Genomic DNA, 26,414 nt, shown 5'->3' with positions numbered 1-26,414 from the left:
TGTGCTTTAAACACTACCTACTAAATAAGAATGGCTACGCTAGGAACCAATTTTGGAATTCATCACCAGGTTCTGAAAAGAGATGCGTGTCACGTCACGTAATCACGTAAGCACTTGGACGTTACACATCTTCAGGGCGGATTCCGACCCTCCTCTTTGTAAAGCTGTTTACACAACTGAACCATGTGCCGAGGAAAGCAGGCAAAAGACACGTCGCCATTGGAGGACCTCCCAGCAGACGTCAGGGGGTGCAGGTGGGCGGGCCTTGGACGGGCCGCCACAGCCCAGTGTGCGTCAGAGCTGCTGGATGGGAAGAAAGCTGCCCATATGGCATACGACGGACTGCTTCCATGAATAAAGCACATGGAACTTTCGAGACAAAGCCCGTTAGGATGAGCACATGTGTTTGTGCACGAAGACACAAGCGAACAGGCACTTCTGGCGATAAAGCAAGAAGCATTTAAACCTTTCAGCTTCTCTGGGGAGTAATCATTGTGAGGGAATGAGGCTTAGTTTCCACTGCAAGCCTGCTCTCTGGGTTAGTTCAGCAAACTGCGAACATTGTGGCATCCGAAGTCCCCTCTGTCCTGTTTGCACAGGAGTGTGGAGGAAAGGACTCCCCACTGGGGCAGACTGGAGACGGCAGGCGCCCTTCCAAGGCCCCACAGGGGAAGAGTTTGGGGGTGACTGGGAGAATGGCTGCCCCGCCCCCAAATGAGGAAAGATCCTACAAGAGAAGGATTTGGTGTAACATTCCCTGGCTCCCTCCTCGTCTCGGAAGATGGCCCTGGTGACCCGCGGCTGAACAGGTAACAACAAATCCTCCAGGGCAAACGATCACAAACCAGGGCAATAAGAAGCCCTGTATGCACACACGCACACACACGCACGCACTCGCACGCATGCACATCCGAGTGACAGATGCTGCAAAGAGAGTGTCTGCCAGAAACATAAACGGGGGTGGGGGGTGGGGGCGCTGGAAGAAGAGGCCAAGGGTGGAGTGGAGCTCTCCATGGTTCCCCCAACTCACACAGCAATTACTGTTGAACAGCCTTCTGCCAGTCACCCCGGAAGAAGCCCCACAGGAGCAGCTGGCCCACAGGCGACCAGGGACTTATGTGATCCCTGTCTTTCCTCTGCTTTGGTGAAAGCATTTCCTCCCCTGTGCGGACTTGACACTTTTGGGCCTTGAGGTTGTAAATGGTAGACTGAGGGCGTGCTTTGTACCAGGGACGCATAATTATACCACTGGTACCTTGGCAAGCACCACAGCAGAGGTCTTTCTGGAAGGCTTACTGTGCACAAGGGAGGGAGTGGACGTTAGCAAAAGATTCAGTTCATGATGGTTTGAATTGCGTGCGTCTCACCGAGCCAGCGGTGGGAGCACGGGGTCAAGGTACCCAGGCCCTTGCCATTTCCAGGATCGAGGTGAGACAATCGCTGGATTTTTTTTTTCTCACAGAGGTGACCACAAGTTACAGATCCATAAGTCCAGAGCTCCTTGAGCTTCTTATGGGCACAAGCATACAACTGGCACTTAATAAAGGACAGGAACAATGAAGTCTTACCCCTTCCTCTTTAGGAGAGCCTCGGTCCAACTATGACCAACGGATGTATTACGAGAAAAAAAAGTTAGTCCTCAGAGATTAAAAAGTGGTTCCAGGATTAATGGGAGTGCATCTGATTTCATTAGCAAAAGTCAATGGAAAAGAAATGTACTTAAGGTATGGCAGTGATATACTCATTGTGGAAGGTTCTGGAAGCTGATTGGCATGCAGGGCTTTGAAGGGAAGCGAGCACAGTGGAATTTGGAACTCGAGGCATCTGAGTTCATTTCGAGGCTCTGCCACTTACATTATCACTACAGGCAACTTACGGAATGTCCGTGACCCTCAGCCTTATCTCTAGAATGAAGGTAATAAGAACACAGACAACCTCGGAGGGCTGGTGCAGGGTAAAATGAGACAAGGCATTCAAAAGGCGTTTCGTAAACTGGAAAGCACCTGTAGCAACGTTCGTCATAGGTACCATCAAGTCAAACATGACATTTTTTCAAAGATCGCAAAAAAAAAATAAGCACTCCATATAAAGGGTCAAATGTGGGGCAGATTTTAAGGTGTCAGAGTTAACGGTGCTCTCGACTTGGCTACGAAAAACAGCCTCTTCAAGCATGCACCATGTGTGGTGGGGGGTCTACGACAGGGACCAGGGCACAGCGAGCCACGTCCCCAAAGGAGACCCCACAGCACAGTCAGCAGCCAGCCTGAGTCCCCACCAAAAGACAGTGGGGAAGAGAAATCAGTGGTTAGAAAATCAAAGACAATGGTCTTGGGTTAGTGGCTCTACCCATAATGCACTGAGTTTGGGGAGAAAGACCATCAGGTCAAAGCAATGAGCCAACACCAGGTCACTAGGGAGTCAGTCTGGGGACACTTTTGCTGCCATTGTCTGCGTGGGTGGCAAGCAGTGCTGGTGAAGCCATGCCAGAAGGGAGGCAGGGTCGCTGTTCTCGTCCCCCGCATTACCTGGTCCAGTGGGCAGGAGCCAAGCCTCACTTGTCTTCCCGGAGTGGCCTCTTTCTACGGACTGACCTTGCCCAGTTCTGTCCTCATTGGGTGGACACTGCTAACCTTGCCTTCCTTTGTAAGGCTCTCCTTAGAGCTCACTCCAACTTGAACATCCTTGGGAGTCAAGGATAACAGTAGCTAGTGAAAACCAGAAGCTGGCACTTGGGTATCAGGCATTTAGAAGAAGACGAATACAAGAGAACAGGGAAGGGCAGGCAGGGCACGGGGAGAACCAGCCCAGGACCCACTGTGAGACGACCCACAGCCACTGTCAAAACCCACATCCAGCGCTCAAGCCTCACACGAAACGGATGATGCTCCAGAACAGAACAGGCACCTGTGACCAGCTCTCTAGTACTCAGTTCCAAATTCTCTTCCCTGGCGTGTAAGTGTAACTCAGACATACACATGCGTTGCTGAACAGAAAGCAGCACAACATACCTCGGAATCAGTAAAAAAGTTGTAAAGGAGGACATCGTCGAATTCTAAGCCTTTTGCTTCATAAACTGTTAGCACAAGGGCTAAGCCCAGCTCTTCTGGAATCTTCTCCTTTGCCATTTCATTGGCTACAAGGATCACCTAGAACAAGAAAGGGGAGGTGAACACACAACACAATATACAGATGATGTACTACAGACTTGTACACCAGAAATACGTACAATTATCTTAACCAATGCCACCCCAATAAATTCAACAAAATTGTTTTTTTTTTAAAAATGGAGATAGGAGAGAAGAAAACATCAAATAATACGAAGAGAAATGTGGTAAAGCTCCATCCACGTCTGAAGGGGCAGGTGACATTATTTAAGAGAAGTGGCCAGCGTGGACATGGTCAGCCAGGCTGGCGGGAATATTAACAATGGTCAGTCACCCCCCCAATGCTGAAACTTACCCATCACGGGAGAAGGACTACTGAATTCTACCTTATAGATTAATTTAGCCTCTCAAACCTTGTTTCTACCGCAAACTACATTGTATTATAAAACACAGACTCCCGAGAAGCTAACCTGGTGGGCCCCAAATTCAATGGGCTGGGTCTTCCTCTTGTTCCCTCGCAGCAGAATGGCCAAGTCGCTAACACTGCAAGACTCCAGGACAGTTGGCTTGGGACCATCAAAAAGGCTGGAGTCCCTTGGGAGACGATCGAACGATTCTGGGAAGTAGAACTGAAGCAAATCCACCACTCCCGATGCCAGGTTGAGGATTCCTGGGATGAAACAGAGAACACACACACACACACACACACACACACACACACACACACAGAAAACAGAAAACACATGTCATACGCAGAACATGACAGTCTGGCCTGGCTGAGGCAGTGTTGGCCCTGATAGCATGTATGATCGCAAGCCAATTTCCAGTTCTCATTCGATTATCACTGTGGCCCTGAGCTGTTGCATTCTGGGTACAGTGGATGAAGGCAGAGATGTGTTGCTGTGCTACGACGGTTCTGTGGGATCTAATTCGCAACCTGCATTCATACTGGAGAAAACGACCTCATAAAGAAGAGTCGTAGCAGAAATGTAATCTGAACAATTAGAGCTATTAGAGTGCCAACGTAAGGGGCTAGCACAGACGGGAAGGAAACAAGACTTCTCCTGTCCCCTCTCATTGGTGCTTAGAGCACTGGAGACAAGGTTGCCACGGTAACAGCAGCGCTGGCTGTTTGCTGGGGCTGCAACCAAGGCCTCCATGGCCCTTTCCCACCACCAGGTTTCTATCCAGCTGCCAGAGGACTCGACCAAAAAACGATTAGAGAAAAGATTAATGTAAAGAGCTTCCTGTCTGGGTCCCGTGTTTTGTATAAGCTCCGCAGCGACACCAACGGTGACACTGATGGAATGTCACCAAATAACAGGCACCTTCACAAAAACCACCCCACTGTATCTACATGACTGCCCAGTGAGACAGACCAGATACTCCGCCTGAACAAAAGGGGACTCTGAGGTCCGAGAAGTCAGCAAACACCGTCAAGTGGCAGAATTGGAGGCTGGACTGACCACCGGTCACGTCAGGTCTCCCCACCAGTGCTAGGCACATGCGCCCTTTGCCGGACACAACATAGAACACTATATTCTCGGCAGATGCCTGAGAAATGGGCATCTGTGTTCCCAGTGCTATCACCAAACAGTAAAGGGAAATTCTGCCATCGATACTTATTAGAAGTATACAATAGAAACTGTGAACCCATGTGGAAGTTTCTGAATCTAAGAAAATCAATGGGAAAAAGACATAATAAGTATGTACGAGAAGATAAAAACTATTCCTGTGTGCAGAAAAATGCCAAAATCCAAAAGTCGGAATGCTCAATAAGATTGTTAGATACCAGCCCTGGCTGGTATAGCTCACTGGATTGAGCACGGGCTGTGAATCAAAGCATCACAGGTTCGATTCCCAATCACAGCACATGTTTGGGTTGCAGCCCATGGCCCCCAGCAACCACACATTGATGTTTCTCTCCCTCTCTCTTTCTCCCTCCCTTCCCTCTCTAAAAATAAATAAATAAAATCTTTAAAAAAAAGAAAAAAAGATTGTTAGATACCAGATCAACATACAAGAATAAACAGTATTCCCCTAGACTATCAAAAACTGATTAGAAAACAGGGAAAAACAAGGGCAGCCATGGCAGCAACAAAACGTATTAGCTGTGAAAAATGTACCAGCTGTGAAAAATGTCCGGGGAAAATTATAAAATATTATTGAAGGCACTAAAAGAAGACCCGAATAGAGAAATACATCGTGGCTCAGAAATCACCATTATGTAAAAAGGTGACTTCCTCCCAAAGCGCCATAGACTCAATGAAATTCCAGTCCGAATTGCAAAAAGTCACGGCACACGTTTGGTGACTACCATAAACAGGGTGACATTAACAGCATAAGAACAGACAAGTCAAATGCAGTAGCGAGCCCAGAAACAGACTCCCGGCTCGGACAACAGCATCACAAAGCAGAGGGGAGGGTGGACCACGGAGCAGAGGCATCAGCACAGCTGATCATCTCCATGGAAAAAAGGGAGACGGCCGGGTTTTGCTGTGTATGATGCTCACCCACCTTTGTGGCCCAAACTTTCAGGAAAAAGTCTTTTGTTTTAATTTTTTTGATTCAATATGTTATTTATATTTAGAAACAAAACCAATTGTCATTTTCCAGGGCATTTTTTTGCATACAGATATTGTTATTGTTTTCTAGAGTGACACTTTTAATGCATAAGCATAGATAAAAGAATTAAAGACATTGCTATAGATACAGAATTTAGTACAGCCCATATCTAATGCACATCCTTACTTTTGCCTCAAAAACTTGGGCAAAAAAGTGCACATTATACACAGCAAAATACAGTAGACCACAGAAGGGTTATCAAGTGCCAAAGCTGAGAAACACTGTAATAACCTTGTAATATTCCAGTCAGATCCTTTACACCAGGACCCTTGCAATGGTGTACATAAATGGAAAGTATGTGTCAGCTACGAGCAGCCAACCCCAAAACTTAATTCACCCCAGGACTGCACGTCACAGTAAATACCCGGCAGGAACCTATGTCCGTCACTGGAAAACAGACGACAAATCGTGCTGTACTCACTGAATGGGACGCTAACAAGTTAGAAATGCGTGGATGGCGGCTCCCCGTTACCAGCATGCAGAAACCCGACACCACGACGTTAAACAGAAACGCACAGCTGCAAAAAGATACATCTGGCACGATCCCATCAAATATAGTTTCCAAACATGTGAAATAACACTGCACGCTATCCACAGACACACAGAGGGCGCCAGAGGTGAATCTGTGAGCATTCTATAAACCATAAAGTAGTAAGAACTTGGGCCTTGGTGTCATGTTATTTAAACCCTCTGTGCCTCACCTTCCTTCTCTGTAAAATGGGAACGAGGCCTACTTTACGGGATGAGGATAAAGCACAGGTAACCAGACGAAAACTGCCTGGCATCAGGCCTGGCCAGAGATGGGGTACAACTGAGGTGCAAGTTCAAAGCACCTAAGTAGGTGTTATCTCCACCCCCTGCTACTCCTGTTTTCGTGGCTTCCCCTTAATAGAAAAGCTACTTAGAAGATTACTAACTTGTCATAGGTACACAACTTTGCATTACACATAAGCAGGTGCTTCCAAAAGCGCTTCACTGAAAGTTCTCCAGCAGTTTAAAAGTCCCCCTGAAATGTGTTCATGCCACGGCAAACTCCCTCCGATATAATTCCTTACCGGTCCATTTCCACTCAACCACAGCCTGGTTATCAACCTAAGAATGAGTGGTGGCAGAAATCCTAAGACCTCTTGCTTGTGAGGGCATTTACTTACTAATGAGCTCCAACTAACAATACTATCCTCACTGCAGCTACAGAAGCCTAGCGAAAGCCAGGCCACGGCTTCAAAAGCAGCCCCAGGCCAGTTCCCCAGCACCTCTCCCGCCAGCGAACCCCAGCCCGGGACCTACCCGAATGGGACCTGTAGTTCTGGTACAGCTGGTGGATCTTCTTGGGCTTGCGGACGGCACACTGCTTGTCCAAGGCGCTCTTGCTGGCGTAGTGGAACAGGGAGCGCAGGTCGCTGAAGCGGAAGGCCACGCCCTTCATGATGCTCTGGGCCGTGTCCCCCGTGAGGAACATGGCGTTGGGGTCGTTGATGCACTTCATCAGCAGCGCCAGCTCGGCCTGGGTGAAGTCCTGAATTTCATCGCCGTAGAGCTCGTGGATGGACCACGGCAGCACCTGGAGCTTCGACAGCCTCCGGGACAGGTTGAACAGCACGTCCTCTTCGTCGAAGTAGCCCTTCTGAGACCTGATCTGCTCGTACAGGCAGAAGAGGCTGTAGATGTCGCCCCGGTCTTCCTTGAAGTTGGGGCACCGCTTCCCCCCCAACTTCTTGTACTCGTCTTCCGTGAGCCTCCCCTGGGGGCTGCTGAGGGCCTCGAACGATCCCTTCAGAAAAGATTTTATTTCTTTCCAAACCAGCGCAGGGTTGTAGGGGCTCTTCCCCTTGCTCATGCGGGGCCATATCTCATTGGCGAACACCTCGAAGGTCACGTACACCCGCGGGTCGACGTCGCCCACGCGCGTTTCCACCGCCCTGTCCTCCTCGCCGTTGTCCCCGTCCGCCTCGGCCTCGTCCTCGTCCTCCTGCCAGTTGGGGATGGTGGACTCCTCCTGCGTGGACCACCCAACGATGGTCCTTCTCAGGCTGCCGTCTTCGTTTCTCAGAAAGAACGGCCTGGGCAGAGAGGCGTCCAGCAGGAGGAGCAGCTGCTTGGACGTGACAAACAGAGGGAAGTTCTCGTCCCTCAGGTCCTGGAGCCTGTGCGTGCTGGGCTCCGGCGGTCTGTAGTGGCTGGTGGCCTTGGCGGACTTGGAGAGCTCGATGAAATTCCGCTGCACCTCCTGGCACAGGACGTGGTTCTTGGTCACGAAGATCTGGTGCAAGTGCTCCAGCTGCTGGGGACCGTCTGGGGCACAGGCTCCCGCTCCAGCTCCCGGGCCGGGGCCCCCGGGCTCCCCGCTGGCTGCGCCTGCGCAGGCTTCACTCCCCTGCTCCTCATCTACGCTGTCCACTGTCTCCACTTCGATGGTGCCTTCCTCCTCCTCCTCCTCCTCCTCCTCTTCCTCCTCCTCCCTGCCTGCATTCTCCTTTCTGGGCTCCGTCTCCAACCTTCTCTTCAGCCACATCTGTTTGTCCAGCAGCGGGCTTCCCGCCTGCTCAGCCCTTTCCCAGTAAATGTGGAATTTCTTCCACAGCCTGTACAGGCAGCAGGTCGTCTTGCCGGTGCCGCTCCGCCCGATCAGGATGATGGGCTCCAGCGGGCTGGGGTTGAGGTGGATCACAGCGTACTCGCGCTCGCCCACCCGGAAGGGGTACTCCACCGTGGCCGTCATGTCATTGAGGATGTTGAAGGCCATGTTCGTGCTGAAGCTGTGGAACTTCATGATGCTGTACTCTGTCTGCACCGCGCTGGCCGGGGGGAAGTACTCGGGCTTCACGTGCTCCCTGCCCTTCTCTGCCTCCGTGTCCTCCACGTAGCAGCGGGGGATCCGCTTGCACACTCTCATGCTGGCCGACACCTGGCCTTTGTTGATGCCCCTCAGCTTCTTCCGCAGGATGCAGGACAAGCCCCGGTTGTAGGCGCTGCAGATGGCCCTGATGGCGTCCGACAGCTTGCCGTGATCCAGGACAATGTCCCAGATCCGGATGATCTCCGTGTAGACCTGCCCCGACTTCTCCACGGAGTGCGAGCTCCGCTCCGTGGTGATGATCTTCTCCGGGTTCTCGCTGCAGCGGGGGGAGAAGTCGATGGCGAGCTCCCACAGCATCCGGGCCCCTTTGTCCAGCTTGGCCTCAAAGAGCTGGATGTTTCCTTTCAGGTTCGTCAGCCGCTTCTGCAGGCTCTTGGTCCACTCGCCGTTGCCCAGCTGCTGGATGTCCTGGATGACTTTCTTCTTCATGACCTTGGTCATCACCTTACTGGACAGCTTCTTCAGCACTTCCGAAGTACATTCGATCTCCCACGTCATGTTCTCGAAGTCCTGGAGGCAGGCCTCCACCTCCTGCTGGTTGTCCTGGTCACTGCTGTCCTCCCTGCATCTGCCACCAGCAGGGGTGGGCTGCGAGGGCCCAAGGCCCGCCTGAGCCTCTTCACCCCTTGCCTCAAGGACAACAGGGTTATTCCTGCTACGGTCAGAGCTCCCCACCCCCAGGGCCCACTGGAGTTTGTCCTTCTTCACTTCCGTGCCAGGTCCCGTCTCCAGAGGCTGGGGGTCCCGAGGGCAGTCCTCTGGGAGGGGCGTATCCAGATCAACCCCCTCAATCAGAGCCCGGATCTGCTGTACAAGGTGGTCCCTGAGAGAGCAGGGCCGGCCCGCTCTAGGCTCCTGCCTCGGCGTCCGGGCCTCCGAGAGAGCCTCCCAGCTCTCGGGGACCACAGCCCCCTCAGGTGGGCACCCGTCAGTGCCACCGCAGGGCAGCAACTTGGGCGCAACCTGGGGCTTGAGCTGAGACGCGTGACCAGGGGTGGCAGCAGGCCTCGGGAGCTTCCCCGGGTGGGCAGCCGGGTCCTGCCGGGCCCTCCGCCGATTCTCCAACAGAGCTTTGTTCCAGGCCAGGAGCAGAGCGTCGTTCTTCTTGATCCGGTGCCGCACGTCTTTGCCCTCCTTGTTCTTCAGGTGGAGGTGGATGTCGAACTTCGCCAGCAGGTCCAGCAGCCTCCTCATGCGCCTCAGCCTGCCCCGCTGGAAGAGGATGTGCATCAGCGTGTTCCCGTTGCTGTCCTGGGTGTTGGGGTTGAGGTAGTCAAACTCGGCGGGGTTGGCCCAGAAGAGATCCAACAGGTGGCTCAGGAAGTTAAAGCCGACGTCAGCTGGAAGACACAAACAAAACCCCGTGAGCGCGCAGGGGCTCTTCCCCGGAACAGAGGCCCCTGGATTGAAGAGAGGCGCCAGCCAGGAGCGTCTCAGAGCACCTAGCCCCCTCTCCCCCTAAGTCTTTGCTAACCCTCTGGCTCTCAGCCAGAGGCAATTTGCTCCCCACGAGACATTTGACAATGTCTGGGGACAATTTTGATCATCGCAATCTGGGAGGTGCTACTGGCATCTGGTCTGGCTGCAGGGCGTGGCCAGGGATGCTGCTGAACATCCCGCAGGACACGGGATGGCCCCCCCACCACACAGGATGAGGCAGCCCAAGCGCCAACAGTGCCAAGGCTGAGAAACCCTGAGATAACCTGACAATTCGCCAGTGAGATCCATTACGTCAAGACCCTTGAAAACGGTGTAAAGACATAGAGAGTGCTTGTTAACAATGGACAGCCAACTTTGAAAGTTAACCCCCCTCAGTCAGCCCACCCTGGTCATTCACCGTGGCAGTCACGCCTTCCCATCAAGCTAGGGGCAGGCCGTGCCCAGAACGGGCTTTTTCCAGATCATTGGCTTTCCCGAGAGAAGGAAACAAGACACGAAACACGGAGCATCCGTTCTAATACCCAGCCTCCTCCTCCAGGCAGAGGCCAGTGAGACACCAGAGGCCTACCGTTGACATCTAAAAAGATGTGGAGTGCCGCGTGCAGAGGAGTGTCGCCTTCCGTGAGAGAAATGCCGCGCGGGTCCGCGCCCTTGGTCAGGAGGAGAAAAGCCAGGTCGAAGTCCTTGCGCTTCAGGCACATGACGAGTGGCCTCTCCTGGATGTCCTGGAGACCCTCCGGCAAGGCTGTGGGAGGCAGGGGAGAGGGGCACCCGTGAGCGGCGTTCATGGGACAAGTACAGCCTGGTGCACGTCGGGAGGGCGGGACCGCCGCTGCCGTGTATTCCAAGGGAAGAGCTGACGCTCACCTGACTTCTGAGGCCCTCCTACCACCTCCAGGGAGGCAGAGCCCTCCCAGCGCTCTCAGCGTGAAAGCCCAACTCCTTCAAGTGCCCCATCCATGAGACCTGCCTCTGCCACCTCTCTAGCTCCCCCTGTTGCCCCACCACAGGACTGCAGACCCCAGCAGAGCACTGCTGGGGAGGAGGGACAGGGCCTGCAAACAACTGAGATGCACGAAGGTACTTGCCTGACACCACACCCACCACGCCGTCGGTGATCAGGATGTAACTACCACTCCCTACCTCCTTTGCTCCTACAAAGCTTCTTCCCGAGATCACCCATCTGCCATCAACTGCCACCTTCCCCGACACCTCTCCAGCCCCCACATACCTGCCTTTAGCTCAGTCCACGCCTCCCCTCTGCGCTGCGGGCTCCCCAGCCCCCACCCGCTGTGGACCTGCAGCCCTCCCGCACGGGCCCCTGCAGCCACGCACTAACGCTCTGTCCTTGGTCCCCAGCACCTGATCTCAGGGAGGCGCAACCTAAGTGCTTGGTGAATCAGGAATAAGACTGGATCCCGTGACAGCCGTAGTGTCTGGGCAAAGGGAGTCATGCTCCATACGAGGAACAGGCTTGAAGGAACAAACTATAGGAGGCATTCCTTCCATCTGCTTCCTGAAACCTGTGGGTAGAACCACCGGTTTCTCTGCCTGAGGGCTTCAGATGGCACTTTGAAAGCTGAGGACCAACGTGTCACCGCTCCACGTCAACAGCAAAGCAAGCCGAAAACCCACAGCCACAGAGCTCTTCTAAGAACCATTATATGAACTCACCTAACACTCCCAACATCCCCAAGGAAGAGGGACCACTCCCACTTTATACGTGAGGAGACGGAGGCGCACACAGCACCCCTAGGGGACACAGCTGACGATGGCGGTAGTGGGGGGCGGGAGGTGGGGGCCGGAGGAGGTCGGCGTTTTCGGATCCACGGGAAAGCGAAACCCAGTCCGGCGAGACGTGCGCACACTCCAGACACCCATCCGGCCGAGGGCGGCGGTGCTGCTCACAGCGGCAGATGTTCCCACCCACCGACTGTTTGTTTCTTGAGAAACAAGCCTCTCAGATCCCCACGGGTTGATTAGAGAAGAATGCCAGCAAGTTGACAAGGACCCACGCAGCCTATGCGGAGCAGGGAAGAGTCCCGCCCGAGGTCAGGGGGAAGGGACCGTGGCGGGCTGACGCCGGGCCCAGGACCCCCTCCACGCACCCGAGGCCCCTCACGCGCATGCGCGCGCGCGAGAAGACCACAGAGGCAGCGGTAATTCACAGACATGTGGGGTCCCGACAGGACAACACCCAGGGACAGGCCTCGCTGTTTCCAAATGAGAAGATGCGGAGGATGGAGAAGGAGACGGAATTTAAAGGAGTCTCCGAAGTCAAGCGTAAGACAGGCAGCAGCCTGAACGCCCTCGGGAAGGAACCCGCCCCCCCCCGTGCACCCCCGTGCAGAGCCTCTCGGCGACTCGGCCTTCTCACCCCCAAGGTCTATGAGGCGGCCCAGGAGCTGCGTCCTGCGCTGGTCCCAGGCGCTGAGCCGGGGGATGACGGTGCAGAGGTCCAGGTCGGAGAAGCTGCAGTCTTTGATGAGGCCGTCTCCGAGCGGGGGCTCGCCGCTTACTTTGCGGGTCAGCAGCAGAAGCACTTCGGGCCATTTCTGTTTTTCCAGTAAAAACTTGATGAAGGCACTGGCACCGTCGGAATGAATGTCACAGACCAGGTCGGGAGGAATTTCTTTCAAAAACAAGAGTACACCACAGTCCAAAGTAAGGTTCGTGTGGTTTCTGTCCCCAGACACCACTGAACACACACATACAAAATTAACACCAGCCACGGATCAGTGCTCTTAAGTCCTGGAGAAACCACACACAAGTAATGAATGACTCCGGCAGGCGAAGCTTCTTGGGAAGGTTGGAAACACCCTAAGGAGAGTACAGCCTGGTCTAGAAGAAGGGCAGGATTTCAGCTGTGTCATAAGGAAGAGGATTTGGGTTAGGACAGTTGACTGAGATCAAAGGGCAAGAACCCAGCTTACATTTTGCATGATATAAAGAGTTTGTCCCGCTGAAGGAACACAAATACAGGGAGGTACCACAGAATAATTAAAAAGCCAAGAGTTATAGGGTGAATGGTGAGAGGATTTTGTACCTTCTTAATTTTGTACCTTGAGGCACAAAGGTTTCCATCTGATCCCTGACGCCCAGGGACAGGATAATAGTTATCCCAGTTGGTGATGCTGGCGTATCTTAAGTATGGAAAACTTTTAAAGAGATCCTTAGCAAGTAGATTGCCAGATTTCGCAAATAAACATATAGAATGCCAGTTCAACTTGCATTTCAGATAAACGACAAATAAACTTTCAGCATTAGTATGTCTCTTGCACTGATTGGAACACACATATACTGAAAATATATTCCTTGTTTGCCTGAAACTACAATTCAGCTGGCACTCTGCATGTTGTCCAGCAATCCTCTCAGTAAGAAAAGCAGGAAGGAAGAGAAGGGGAAAAAAATCAGGGGTACCTGAGCTCAATCTGATGTGCGTTTGCTAGTTTTTGCTTCCCATCTTTTTCTAAGTTTTCTAAAATGAATATTCATTTCACTGCTTAAAAGAGGCATTTGAAAACAAGAAAAAATCTCAATATAGGCTACCCTGTCATCTTAACAGGAATCGGCAAAACAGAAGTGTAAAATGTAAATGTTTATAGCAGACGGTTGCAATCATTGTGCCCGCAGTCCATGCTCGTGTCTTCTGGTGAAAGTGCTCCCCCACCCACCGGCCCTCTCCATTCCCGTGGCAGAGACGGGGCAGCACCAGACCGGGGTCTAAGCCAGTCAGGACTCTCCATCCCCCTGAGCCCAGATATCAGATCAGAGGTACATACTATGACCAAAAGGGAAGGACTTCTGTTCAAACAACTCAGAGACAGATGAGTCTGTGGGCCCAGAAACCCTGGACAGAGTCAGTGGTGAGAGACCTGGGTCCTGTCCCCACAGAGTCTGAGACGAAAGCCAACCAGAGGACCGCTGGGCTGAAAGATGGCAGATGCTGGGTCCTGCTGACACTGGTTCGATCCCTGAGGACGGCTGTACCTGAGGCCAGGCTCCCATTCCTATTACGACTGTCAAAAGTGTCACTCTTTTGCTGGTGTAAGCCAGCTTGAGTCTGTCTGCCACTTCCAACAGAAATAGTTCCATGTATTCTATCCTGCGGCCAACTAAGGAGACAAAGAAGAGAAAGAAGGAAAGCAAGGAGAGAAAAAAACAAGAGCGTGGAATGGATTAGAGACGCTAGAAGAGAGAGAGATGAGGGACGACCTTTGGGACAGGCAGGAGGAGTCGGGAACAGAAAGAAACAGACAGAGGGACCCAGCCAACGTGACAGAAAGAGGAACCGTGCCCGCATACGTCCGCCCCACGGAGACACAGAGGAACACGGGAGCACAGGCCGGGGCAGGAAGGACTGGCAGCAGTAGCATTCCTGTCTTGCAGCCTCTTAGATGTTTACCAAACACCCGTATTTTATGCTCTCCGCCCTAAGTATGAATGAGGGCAACCTTCCTGGGTCATGAGTTGGAGGTCATCGAGTGCAAAAGCCAACGGCTCCCTAGAAAGAGTTGCACAGAATGGCCTACGTCTACTAGGTCCTACGCAAGGCGGCCCCACCCCAGAGTCTCAGGTGTGCTGTTTACCTGTGACCCATCATCTCCAAGAAAGAAAGATCGTTCTGACAACCTCGCCTCGCCTCCACCCAACCTGCATTGTCTGTGCAAGATATTGGACTAAGTACTCGACATCCGTCATCTCACGAGGTTAACGGCCCAGCCAAGGCAGAGAGGAAGACACAGACGTGTGAGGAAGTTCAGTAATTGGCCCGAGGTCACAGGTCTGGTAAGTGGTAGAGTGAAGATTCCAAACTCCAAGCCTCAAACTCTAAGAGCTGCGGCACACCCCGAAGAGCATGCTGGGTCCTCCTGCCCTGCCTTCCTGTGCTTTCTGTGGGACTGGGAAGTCTCAGCCCTGAGAGCGGTCCGAGTGAGTGCTTCACAGCCCGTGCTGACTGCCGATCTTGACAACTAAATTTCACCTACTTGGGATTTCTGGAATCTTCCCTAATAATCTAAAGTCTGTCATCTGAAGTTCTTTTCTGGAACTTCCCTGATATCCCCATAATGAAAAAACATTACAAGTAGCCCTCGATTCTACAGTAGCTGTATGCCCCAATGTTAGCCAATGTCTATACAACACAGAAACATCTGTGGCCTTTTCAAAAGGACAGTCTAAGCCAAGGGTAATTCTAGGAGGATTCATGGAAAACCAGCCACGGAGGTTGCCTCGGGGATGGGACTTAGGGACTGAAGTTCACGGGTAGATGGTAGACTCATCACTCATAGATAACGGATGTTCTGTGCTGTTTCACATGCAGATCGTGACATTTGCAAATCCATTTCTAGGGGACATTCACAAGGAGTTTGAATGAACACAAACCACCTTCCCCACAAGCGCACCTGTGAGAAAGATTACCTTGCAGAGAAGACAGGAGGCGCAAGAACCGCTGAACTACCTCTTGCTTCAGAAAGTTCTTGTGCAGTAACTGGTTTCCTGAGTTCATGTGCTTCGCCAGCTGCTCACAGGCCTTGCGGAAAACGTCAATCTCGCTGGTGAGTCCATCGCTGTTGCTCAGTCCTGCAAAGCAGCACCAGGTGAGGCCTCCAGACACAGAGGCCACAGCCGTGGGAGACGGCACGCGCCGTGGTTCCCAGCCACCCTGAGGACCCACGAGCTCTGCCCCATGACTTTGCCGCTGCTCCCAGCAGGAGGCGGAGCCTGTTCCTCTCCCCACCCCTGACTCGGGCCTGGCTTCAAGGTGGATGATGCCCAACAGAACACAGTGGGTGTGATGTTTGTGCATGATCCGGGCCGAGTCCTCCAGACGCTTTATTTAGTTCTACTCGCTCCCTGGGAAGCCCGGCCTCTGCCAGGTGAACGGGTCCAGGCTGCTGTTGGGGGGAATGAGGCAGCACAGAACAAAGAGGAACCAGCCCAGCTGTCCACGCTGAGGCCCCACAGATGTAAAAGAGCCCGGCCAAGATCGGCAAGACTGCAGACACTTGAAGGAATTCGGCTGAGGCAGTGAGAACGGCCCAGCCTACCCTGCTGACCGGCGGGATCGTGAGCTGAGTGCACGTGTATTGCTCGAGGCCCCTGAGTGTCAGGGTGATCGGTTACGCAGCAGTGGGTAACTGACGTAGCAGTTCAGGGAGGTGACAGAGGGGGGTGACTCGGTGCGACAGCGACATCCAACCACAGCAGCCCCCCCACCCCGTATCCTCAGTTTCACGGTCCGCAGTTGCAGTTCCCCACAGTCAACCCCCATCTAAAACGATTGGGTGGAAAACTCCAGAAATGCACAATTGACAAGTTCTAAACTGCACGCCACTCTGAGTGGCACGACGGGATCTCGCACCATCTGCTCCCTCCCACTGGGAATGTGAATCATCATCCCTCTGACCAGCGTCTCCCTGTGTGGATGCCCCCTGCCCATCGGTCACTTAGCAGCCGTCTCAGTTTCGGAGAGACAGAGTGACCACGTCCACGTGTTTTTGTGATTGCTCTTTTTTATAATTATTATTAACCTCTTACTGTGCCTAATTTATACGTTAACCTTTATCAGGGGTATGTAAGTATAGGAAAAAGACAGTAAAATAGGATTCAGTATCATCTGTGGTTTCAGGCATCCCTGGGGGGCCTTGGAATGTACCCCCTGCGGGTAAAGAGGGGCACCTGTACATGACAGCCACCCACGGGTCTTCCTGGCTGGCAGTAAAAGCCAAGAGCCATCATCTCTCTGGCCAAAGAAGGGAAGACAGGATCTCCTTGGTTCAATTTATCGGAGAAAGTAGTTAGGATTAGAAAACACCCACCCACGGACGGAATGTTGAAAATGAGCAACTGTCGTTGATTGGGCAACAGATTCTACACCCAGAAGGCACCCCCGGTTCAAGTGGAGCCTTACTGCGCAGCGAGGGGAGCGGAAGCGGACATCCGTGTGCACACGGGACGGAAGGGCCTGGCCTCCGGCACAGGCGCCCTCGTGTTGCGAAGAGATCAGCGAACGCTCAGCGCCACGTTCTAATGGAGGGAGGAAAGTGAAAAGGCGTCCTGTCTTGCAACAGCAGACCCCGAGTGCGGGACTGGAGTGCCAGGGGTTCATCAAGGAGGACACTGGAGAGGGGGTGGGGGCGGGCAGCCGGGCCAGGGTCTGACCCAGGCCGAGTCCCACCACAGGCAGCCTCTCCGGATCCCACAGAGGAGTTCTGGAGAAAGTGACATCTGACAGCTGCCCCCATCCAGGGCCAGGAAACCAGCTTTCAAACTCTCGCCTCTTTCTGACATGAGCCACAAGGTGCCTAGTGGGCACGTAAAGTCCCAGACACTTCTGGTTTGAAGGATCGTGAGCACCACAGGCTCCGGGAGCCCCAAGGCTGCAGAGAATGAGCCTCGGGTGCAGACTTTCCAGAGTGAAGGCCCAGCCACATTGGGGAGCACACAGCAATGGTAGCAGGGGGTCGATCCAAGGGGGTCTCTGGCATCATCTCTTCCTGTGCCTGCTGGTACACAGCTGGATCGCCCTGAACACATCAAGTCGGAATACCAGACTCTCACATACACATGCCCCTTCTGGGGCAAGCATCCATTGCTCTCTAACCCAGAGACTTCGGGTGCCGGACGGAACAAGACTCGCTCTAGCACGTCCTCCAGGGACAAAGACATGGAAACCATTTGGCAGAGGAAAGCCTCCGTCCCCTGAGCTGGAAGCCCACGCTGAGACAGAACGTGCGTGGGGGTGTAACAGTGACTGACTGACGCTCCTGAACTCGCCCCCCCGCCCCACCTTCACCCTGAAATTCCCAAGAAGACACGGAAGACAGCAAAATCACAATACAGAGAAACGGGGCCCTCGGTAAAGCGGGGGGGGCTTCCTTCGCTATCAGGCAGATGGAGAGCTACACCCCTGCCACACACACACACACACACACACACACCCCCGCCTCACGCCACAAGCCCTTGGGGAACATCGTTCTTCCACCAGGGTAATCAGTTTAGTGTAACAGTGACCTGAAATTGAACAGAAATACACTAAGCTTGACGGCAGAGATAAGCAGATGCAGTTGCGTCACACATGCAGGCTTGTGTGGTTCAGAAGGCAGTCGCGGATCAGAGAAAGCTGCAGACGTCAGGGAAGCTGCAGAAGGGTGTCGACACTGGAAGACGCATAAAAGGCATAGTGCTAAAACACAGACAGAGGATCCCTGGCGGGGTATGGGTAACGTGTTTATTACTCTGAATTCGTCGGGCTTTTGACATTTTTCTGTAAGCTTAATAAGAGACAAAAGAAACGCCAGGATATAAAGTTGCTTATGCATGATAATCACATAAATTTTTTTTAAAAGGTGACTATGTAAGAACTAAGCAACAACAACCAAAAGACCGGATGAGTTCGATTCCCAACCAGGGTACATGCCTGGGTTGCAGGCCATAACCCCCAGCAACCACACATTGATGTTTCTCTCTCTCTCTCTCTATCTCCCTCCCTTCCCTCTCTAAAAATAAATAAATAAAATCTTTAAAAAAAAAAAAAGACCGGATGAAAATATGCCACATTGCGATTACAATAAATTTTTGTTTTTATATAAAACTGTATTTCTACAAACTTTCTACAGTGATCCTGTTCAGTAGATACACATTAGCAGATTTGAAATTAAAAATTAAAACTAACGGGCACTGTCTCAAGATGCAACAGTGCTCAGAAGTGTTACAAAACAGAAATAAATCATTTCAAAAAGAGATTTTGTTTTTGCCTCAAATCTTTCTTTCTAGTTAAAAGAGACAGAACAGCTATGTTTTAGCACACGAGCTGGTAGGTTTTATTACACACATTTTATCAATTTAAATGTAAATCACTATCTCATTTTTATAAAAGAAAATGTAAAAATGTATAAATATAAAAGCATGAAATAAGACTAAATAACCAAATCACAAATACATTAATTTGCAGGGGTAGGTGAGCTCCTGGAGAATTCATATTTTTTTCTTTTCTTCTCCAATATTTTGTAAATTTTTTAACAAAGGAATACATATATATATAGCCCTGGCTGGTGTCACTCAGTGGATTGAGTGCCAGCCTGCAGACCAAAAGGTCACTGGTTTGATTCCCAGTCAGGGCACAGGCCTGGGTTGTCGGCCAGGTCTCCAGTAGGGGGGCATGCGATAGGCAATCACACATTAATGTTTCTCTCCCTTTCTTTCTCCCTCTCACCCCTTCTGTCCAAAAATAAATAAAATCTTTTAAAAATAAAAATATTTTTTAAATATATATTGTTTTTTATAAGAACCATATTGTGGACATCTTTTGAGTAAACACTGCACGCCAGCATTGACTGAAAACAGGGCACCATGTTGGTGCCGAGGGGTGTGAAGGTGACAAGCCAAGGCCTCTGCATCACAAGCTGTGCCTGCAAAGGAAACAACACACAGAGAAGGTCCCAGTCTCCTCTAAGTGCTGTGCTAGAGAAAGCAGCCGGCTCCCCCAGAAAACCAGAGAAAAGCTTCAGAGGGCTGGATTTGCTCCCACTTCAAAGCCTGCATTAGTGACTGTGAGATCAATCCCTCGGGTCCTGTTCTGGGTCCTAAGAGTTGAGCTGCCAGAGAAGGTGGAGATGCTGCCATCTGGTGGTGGCTGTGAGAGGCGTCATAAGACAGTTACATAACCCCGACCACTCAGGAGAAAAAGCCTTCTCCACATGGCTCTGGCCCCCACGGCAGCCTGTGAGAATCTTGGTGCCTGCCCTGAGCAGTGATTTGCGGGCACGTTCACGTCCGGAAGCTCTGGTTTAGAGAACAACAGGGATCTCCAGCAAGATCCTTTAATACTCAGGCTTTATTTCTCACCCAGATGCAAAAGCCACGCTCTCCACGTACACCATCCCTTGCTAGGTCTTCCTGATACTTTCCATCCTCCTCTTTTCTGATTTTTATCAGTTTTTTTTCCTTTTTTTTTTTACTCAGTGTTTTCCTATAATCGTTCGATATTCCTCTAGCATAGCAAGGCAACCCTCCTTCCTGGTCAATGGTCTGGAAAACTCTCAAGTAACCAGACATGCAATAAGTTTCCTGATGAGTGTCGGGACTCCAGGCCTGTCTGTACCTACTCCCCCACTGACTACCCAGTCAGCCCAGGGGCAGGTCTGGAAGGGGCCCGGTCCTCCTGAAGTGCTTTCCAGCCAAACGAGGACGGTGAGCCCTGACAAGGAAGGAGGGGACTAGCTGCAATGCAAGCGTCTTGTCTTGCTTCCAAACCTGGGTCAGAATTAGCTGGTTCTGAGCGAGGAAGGGAGCGAGGAAGGGAGAGCAAGTCCCTGTCTCAGCAGACGAGATGTTTTGAAGACCAGCAGATAATCAAAAATTCTACTGTACAAGGGGACTGAAAATATCAAAACTTTAAAAGCTAAATAAAAATGAATGGCTTGTGCTAAAGTCCATAACACTAAATATAACACATGCATCTACATTATTCCAAGAATTAATATTAGAATTAATAAACAATAAATTTGCCAGCAAAGCAGCCATTTTCTGCCATTAACTGGTGGTTGTTTTTTGTTACCTTCAAACTCGGAAATTCATTGGTGAAGACAGTTCGTTTCAATTTCCCAAACAGTAGAAACCATTTTGAAACACAGATCACAGACATGAGCTCTCAGAAAGCATTTCACAATGATTTAATTACACTGCCTCACAGGGAAAAAAATCACAACTCCCTCAAATAGCATTTATGAGAAAAACTACCCATGCTACGTCACAGCTTTAAAAGAACACCCATGAAAAGAATACATTTGAGTCCCCTCATTCCTATGGTTTCACGGAAACAGCAGAAGATATTGTAGATAAATAAATGAAAATGAAACTACAGACGGGGAAACGAGCGGGGATGCTGAGTGAAAAGCAGCTGTAACTGCCTCCACGGAGAACGTTCCTGGCCAGGGCTGCCTCCCTCCCTCAGCACCCCGGGCACCCGAGCACGCTGCAGGCTGCCTGCCCCCGGCCACCCGCTCGCCCACTCCAGGGGAGACATCCAGATGACTTCAGTACCTGTGCACGCGCCAGCCACTAAGTATTAATCAGTCTCGTCTCTCATTCATGAATGCAAAGGTAAGAAGGTAATTAAGGAAAAACAGCGGCACAAGAGAGAAGCAAGAAAATGAACAACTGACCCCAAAGGAAATACTAATAACTCTAAGAGAGGAAGATGTTCTTTAAAAAAAAACAAATTCTCAGTATGGTTAAATGCCATTCAAGAAGTGGCCAATGTAAACGTGCACAAGCTTCCGCAGACAATACACCATCAGAGAGCAAGAAAATGTTCTTCAAAATTAAAACGGAGCTTCGTGGTTTCAAAATGCAACGGGCAAGCTGAACTATAAAAGGAAAGGCTGAAGACCAGGTTAGAGATCCGAGAAGAAGACAGGAGATAGAAACCCTTAAGGAAAAGCCAAGCAACGTGTAATCAGTTCAGGAAGCTCACCTGTGTGACACAGTGGCAAGCAGACACCGGAGGGGGACAAAGTGAAGACGATCATTTCCCTGAGCTCGAAAAGTTAGATTGGAAGGGACCCACAAGTGCCAGCCAAGAAGGATGAATAAAGACCCCACACCTAGGCATGTCCCAGGGAAATTTCAGAACTCTAAGGACAGAGAAATTCCTAGGAGGGAGAATGAGTGGGACAGACGTCAGAGGCAATCAGTAGCAAGCGGAGGCTGGTGTACAATAAAACAGCTTCTTCAGTGTGGAGGAGCACGGTTTCACGGCAGATGTGTACGTCTGAGACCCCCCAGGTCGTCAGACACACCAGCAAAGCCTGGGGCATGTCAAACACTGGGAAACACATTCCAGTTTCGGAGGTGCTAAAATGTAGGGGGGAAGTGTAACTTGGAACCAATGTAAGGCAATGCCTCTATTCCTATTATCCACCAATAAAGGATAAAATATAGAGTTAACCTGGCTGGCGTAGCTCAGTGGATTGAGCGCGGGCTGCGAACCAAAGTGTTGCAGGTTCGATTCCCAGTCAGGGTACATGCCTGGGTTGCAGGCCATGACCCCCAGCAACCGCACATTGATGTTTCTCTCTCTCTCTCTCCCTCCCTCCCTTCCCTCTCTAAAATAAATAAATAAATAAATAAATAAATAAATAAATAAATAAAATCTTTTTAAAAAAGACTTGAAACTCCATACGTCTGCTATCCATGTCTCCTCCGTGAAAAATTCACTTGAGTCAGTGCTCTGGCAGGACAAGGGAGAAATCTAAACCGACAACCTGAGCACCAAGAGTCACATGTGAGTAATAGAATTGGGAGAAGTATAATGTCTAAATAAAAGTCTACATAAAATCTGAAGAGTATATAAGTGTATGTGCATATATGTGTATGCACATACACATATATACAATAATGTATATGTATGTTTCATTAAACTGGAATGCCTAAAGAGTGTCACATTTAAAACGTTTTTTCACCCTGGCTGGTGTAGCTCAGTGGACTGAATGCCAGGCTGCTAACCAAAAGGTCCTTGGTTCAATTCCCAGTCAGGGCACATGCCTGGGTTACAGGCCAGGTCCCCAGTAGGGGGCGTGCCAGAGGCAATCACACATTGATGTTTCTCTCCCTCTCTTTCTCCCTCCTTTCCCCTCTCTCTAGAAATAAATAAATAAAATTTTTAACTTTTCAATTACAATTGACATTCAATATTCTATTAGTTTCAGGTGTATGGTATAGTGGTTAGACATTTACATATAACTTACGACGTAGTCCCCCCTATATACCTAGTACCCACCTCATGCCATACATAGTTATCACAGTATTTAAAGAGCACAGTTTTCAGGACATGTGGTACTTCTCTTCTATGGGTCTGGTTACATGTTATTAGTTGCAGAAAGTGTGACGTTTCTATAATCATCCTACCCTGCCCAAATGCCACTTACTGGTTTTCAAGCTTTAGAATCAATCTATAGATGAAGCGCAGAAAACTGAGGGTTAAGGAACAGAAGGCAAACGACACCAGTAACGTCACCAGACAAAACGCAACAAGACGGGCCGACCTGCTGCACTTCACCTCGTACAGCGCCCGGCCGATGGCTGGTGTCCCAGACTGATACGCCGAGAAGTAGAAATAGAAGTTAATGTATCAGTGCATAAGTGTAAGTTCGTGTGGCATAAGTATATTTTAAGTTATTGGCTGTGTCTGTTTCTGAACAGTAGGAACGATTTTTGTTATCTCCTGTTCTGTCTGATTTTCTTTCTCTTTTACTGTACACACACACACTAAAAAAAGACAGACCCCCCAGGGTACCAAAGGTGAACCTGTCAAAGTTCCCAGAACGTTGAAGATGCTATCTAAATAATAGAATGAGTTCTCTCATTCTATCCTCAAAAAAAAAAACAAAAAGCAAACGAGTTTTCTATAGATTAAGAATCTCCTTTCCATATTCATATACCAAGAAAACATGAACATCGATTTGTATCTATCTAATACCACGGGACCAGTTTTACCCACCCTCACGCCCCCAAAAGTTAATCCACGGGAAGCTGTACCTGATAGGTCCTTAGAACACGCAGCCAGTTTTTCCAAGTGACTATTGATTTTCTCGATGGCTTTGAAGTTCTTACTCCTCTTCAGCACATCCATGGGGGTCTGGGAGTAGCGGTCCAGCAGGGTGGGGTCGGCCCCGAAGTGCAGCAGCATCTGCACATCCTCTGTTTGTCCTAGGGCGGGCCAGAAGGAAAAGGGGGCATTGTCACGGCTCCTTCCGTAAGGAGATGTCCCCATGAGTGCGCGTCCTCCCAGCTTCCTGCCTGAGCTGCCGGGGCAAGGAGACCAAGATCCCTCTGCTCACGGGTCTTGAACTGCTGGCCTTGGGCAGTCCACCCAACTCCCGGACGCAAGGAGTCCTGTGTGGGGTGGGAACGACAATAGCGGTTTAAGAGGTTTAGAAGTGTGCTCCTCTATACCTTTCTCCCCTCTCCTTGGCAACAAGCAAGGAGAGGGGGAATCTGGTTACTAGGCAACAGTTATAGCTGTAAGGATAACAGCAAGCTGTGACTTCAGATTTCTTTATTCCCTAGGGAGGAAACAAAATATTCTTCCAGAAAAAGAGTCTGTCTGGGGACAGGAGAAGAAAGTGGCAATTGCTCTCCCATCAGGGTCTTTTTGTTGTCCCTGCTTCCGTCCTCCCAGCCCCTACCCTCTGGCTGCCAGTTCCACTGGCGGTTCTGACGAACCTATCTGCCAGGCGTCAAGGTGTCTCTGTGCTCACAGATGCAACAGTTTTCAGAACGGAACAGGTGTATCCCTGGGGTACAAAGACTCATGGGGGCAAGGAGAGTGAGATGAATCAACGCCTGAACCCCACTTCCACACCCATGCTTCCCTAAAATCCACCACCTTGACCAGGCACCTGCGCACCAGGTACTGTCCTGCTCAAGGTGTTCTGCCCTCGCATCTCCCCAGTAACAACTGCCCTTCTTCCACTTCACAGAAATAAGGCAAAATTTCACAGTCCTACTTTTTCCTTCCCCCTCAAATCTCTCACAGTGGTAGGCAGACTTCTAAGAGACCCCTTAGGTTCCCAGTACCTGGCGCACAGACACCCTCTCCCAGTTCTTCAGTTAAATACGAACCCAGGTACTGCTGTGATGAGACTCTGTGACAATGTAATGAGGGACCCAACGTAGGTGACCTTGAGATAGGGAGACCTTCCAGGAAGGCCTGACCTAATCATTAGAACCCTGAAGGTCAAAGGTTCAAAGTACAAGGGCGGAATCTGAAGCATAAGAAATTCCCCTCTGCTGGCTTTGAAAATAGAAGGGGCCCCATGACAAGAAATGCGTGTGGTCCGTAGCAGCTAACAGCCAGGAAGGAAACGGGGAAACTCAGTCCTACAACCACAAGGAACTGAATTCTGCCCCAACCACGTGACCTTGAAAGAAGGCCTGGAATGCCAGATACACACACAGTCCAACCCAATACCTGGTTTCAGCTCAGGGAGACGCTGAGCAGAAAACTCAGTCACATGGATGCCCATCTTCTAGAAGGGCTGCTCTGTGTCCCCTAGGGAGGACGAAGGGTGGAACCCCATTCTCATCCTGTCACTCATCAGGCGAGTGACACGTTCTAGCAGACCAAGCTTTGTCTTCTGTGAGGTTGGACGCAGGATACCTTCCTCACGGCGGCCCCAGAGGGTGACTGGGAAAACCCACCTGAGTATGTGGCATGCGGTGGGACTCCAGGGCCCTGTCAGCATGGGGACACAGCAGCAGGGGCTGGCCAGGCCTTGGCGCCAAGGCTGGCATCGTGAAAAGTCATTTCTCATTGGTCCTACGAGTGAGAATGTAGGTGTCTTTCGGAAGGAAGCAAATCTCTCTCAGATTTGCCTTTGGTTCAAAGTTTTCCACACAGACAAAGTAGATTCCAAAAGCTGAGCTGACTCTGTGTGGGTACGGGTGTAGTTTCTGTGTCCCCTCTGTCACCTGAGATAGAGGTTCACCCTGCAACTTTATCCTCAGTTTAGACCAGAGCTGGACTCCCAATCTCAAGGTTAGATATTCCAGAAAAATGTGCTTTTCTATCCTAGAAAAGCGATGGGTACAGTAGGATGGCTCCAGTTAAGTGAAACTCCAGGAAACACTGGCTGTACCACAAAATCAAGCTCCTAACCGCCATCCCTCTCTCCCACCTTGCTGAGCAACCCCCACGATTCTCAGAGCTGCAATCCTGGACCTGGCCACCAGGTGGCAACATATCCCTCTCCCATTTGTGTTCTTTCACTGAAAATTTAGGAGTCTATTTTGCAAGGAGTAAAAAAATACCATGAACCGGTTTCTTGACTAAGAAACCAATTGTGTTTGAAATGTTCGTATGTCTATTAAAGCAGTTACCTCTGCTATTGACTCCCCCAAAGAAAAGAAAACTCAATCACATCACTCTGGTCTACTGGCCTATAGAACCGTGAGCTAACGAATGGGGGCTGTTTACACCACTTAGTTGATGGTGGTTAGTTTCACAGCATAGCAAACCAGCACAGTTACTGGAGCATACTGACCCAAATGAGGCAAAAACTCTGACCTCCAGGGTGTCATCCAAGGGAAAATTAGTGCCTGCCACACCCCTTTTAAGAGGCTCTGTAATCCACCCTCCTCTGACTCTCCCCCAATTTTTATTACCCTCTTTAATGACTATTTATAAAAACTGTTAACACGTTTCTGTTGTTTTGATTTCTGTGGTAGTGATTTTAGAAATAATGCAACCCCCCCCAAAGAAATGAACCTTTACAATATTGCAATCACTGGAATTTTTTTTGTCAAAGTTATTTGAGTGCTTTTCCTCCAGGGCAGTATCACTGAGTGACCGCTAAAACCCTGAATCATAAAATACATTGGGG

At 50.6% G+C, this 26,414-nt stretch overlaps 1 protein-coding gene across 1 annotated transcript in view; it reads right to left on the bottom strand.

Annotated features, from left to right (window-relative positions):
* TRANK1 (tetratricopeptide repeat and ankyrin repeat containing 1) overlaps positions 1-26,414 on the bottom strand; it is a 96,789-nt gene that overhangs the window by 23,672 nt on the left and 46,703 nt on the right. Inside the window, exons 9-15 of the mRNA XM_045856592.1 lie at positions 23,569-23,739; positions 15,448-15,609; positions 12,404-12,658; positions 10,595-10,771; positions 7,017-9,926; positions 3,575-3,774; positions 3,009-3,146 (exon numbers count right to left, since the gene is read on the bottom strand). Coding sequence (XP_045712548.1) covers positions 3,009-3,146; positions 3,575-3,774; positions 7,017-9,926; positions 10,595-10,771; positions 12,404-12,658; positions 15,448-15,609; positions 23,569-23,739 — 4,013 coding nt within the window. The remainder of the gene's footprint in view (positions 1-3,008; positions 3,147-3,574; positions 3,775-7,016; positions 9,927-10,594; positions 10,772-12,403; positions 12,659-15,447; positions 15,610-23,568; positions 23,740-26,414) is intronic.

This window comes from Phyllostomus hastatus, unplaced genomic scaffold (genome assembly GCF_019186645.2).
Source record: "Phyllostomus hastatus isolate PE091 unplaced genomic scaffold, TTU_PhHast_1.1 phas_scaffold_129, whole genome shotgun sequence".
Classification (NCBI taxonomy): Eukaryota; Metazoa; Chordata; class Mammalia; order Chiroptera; family Phyllostomidae; genus Phyllostomus; species Phyllostomus hastatus.
The sequence above is the reverse complement of the archived record's forward strand: the minus strand, read 5'-3'. Positions and strand labels throughout refer to the sequence as shown.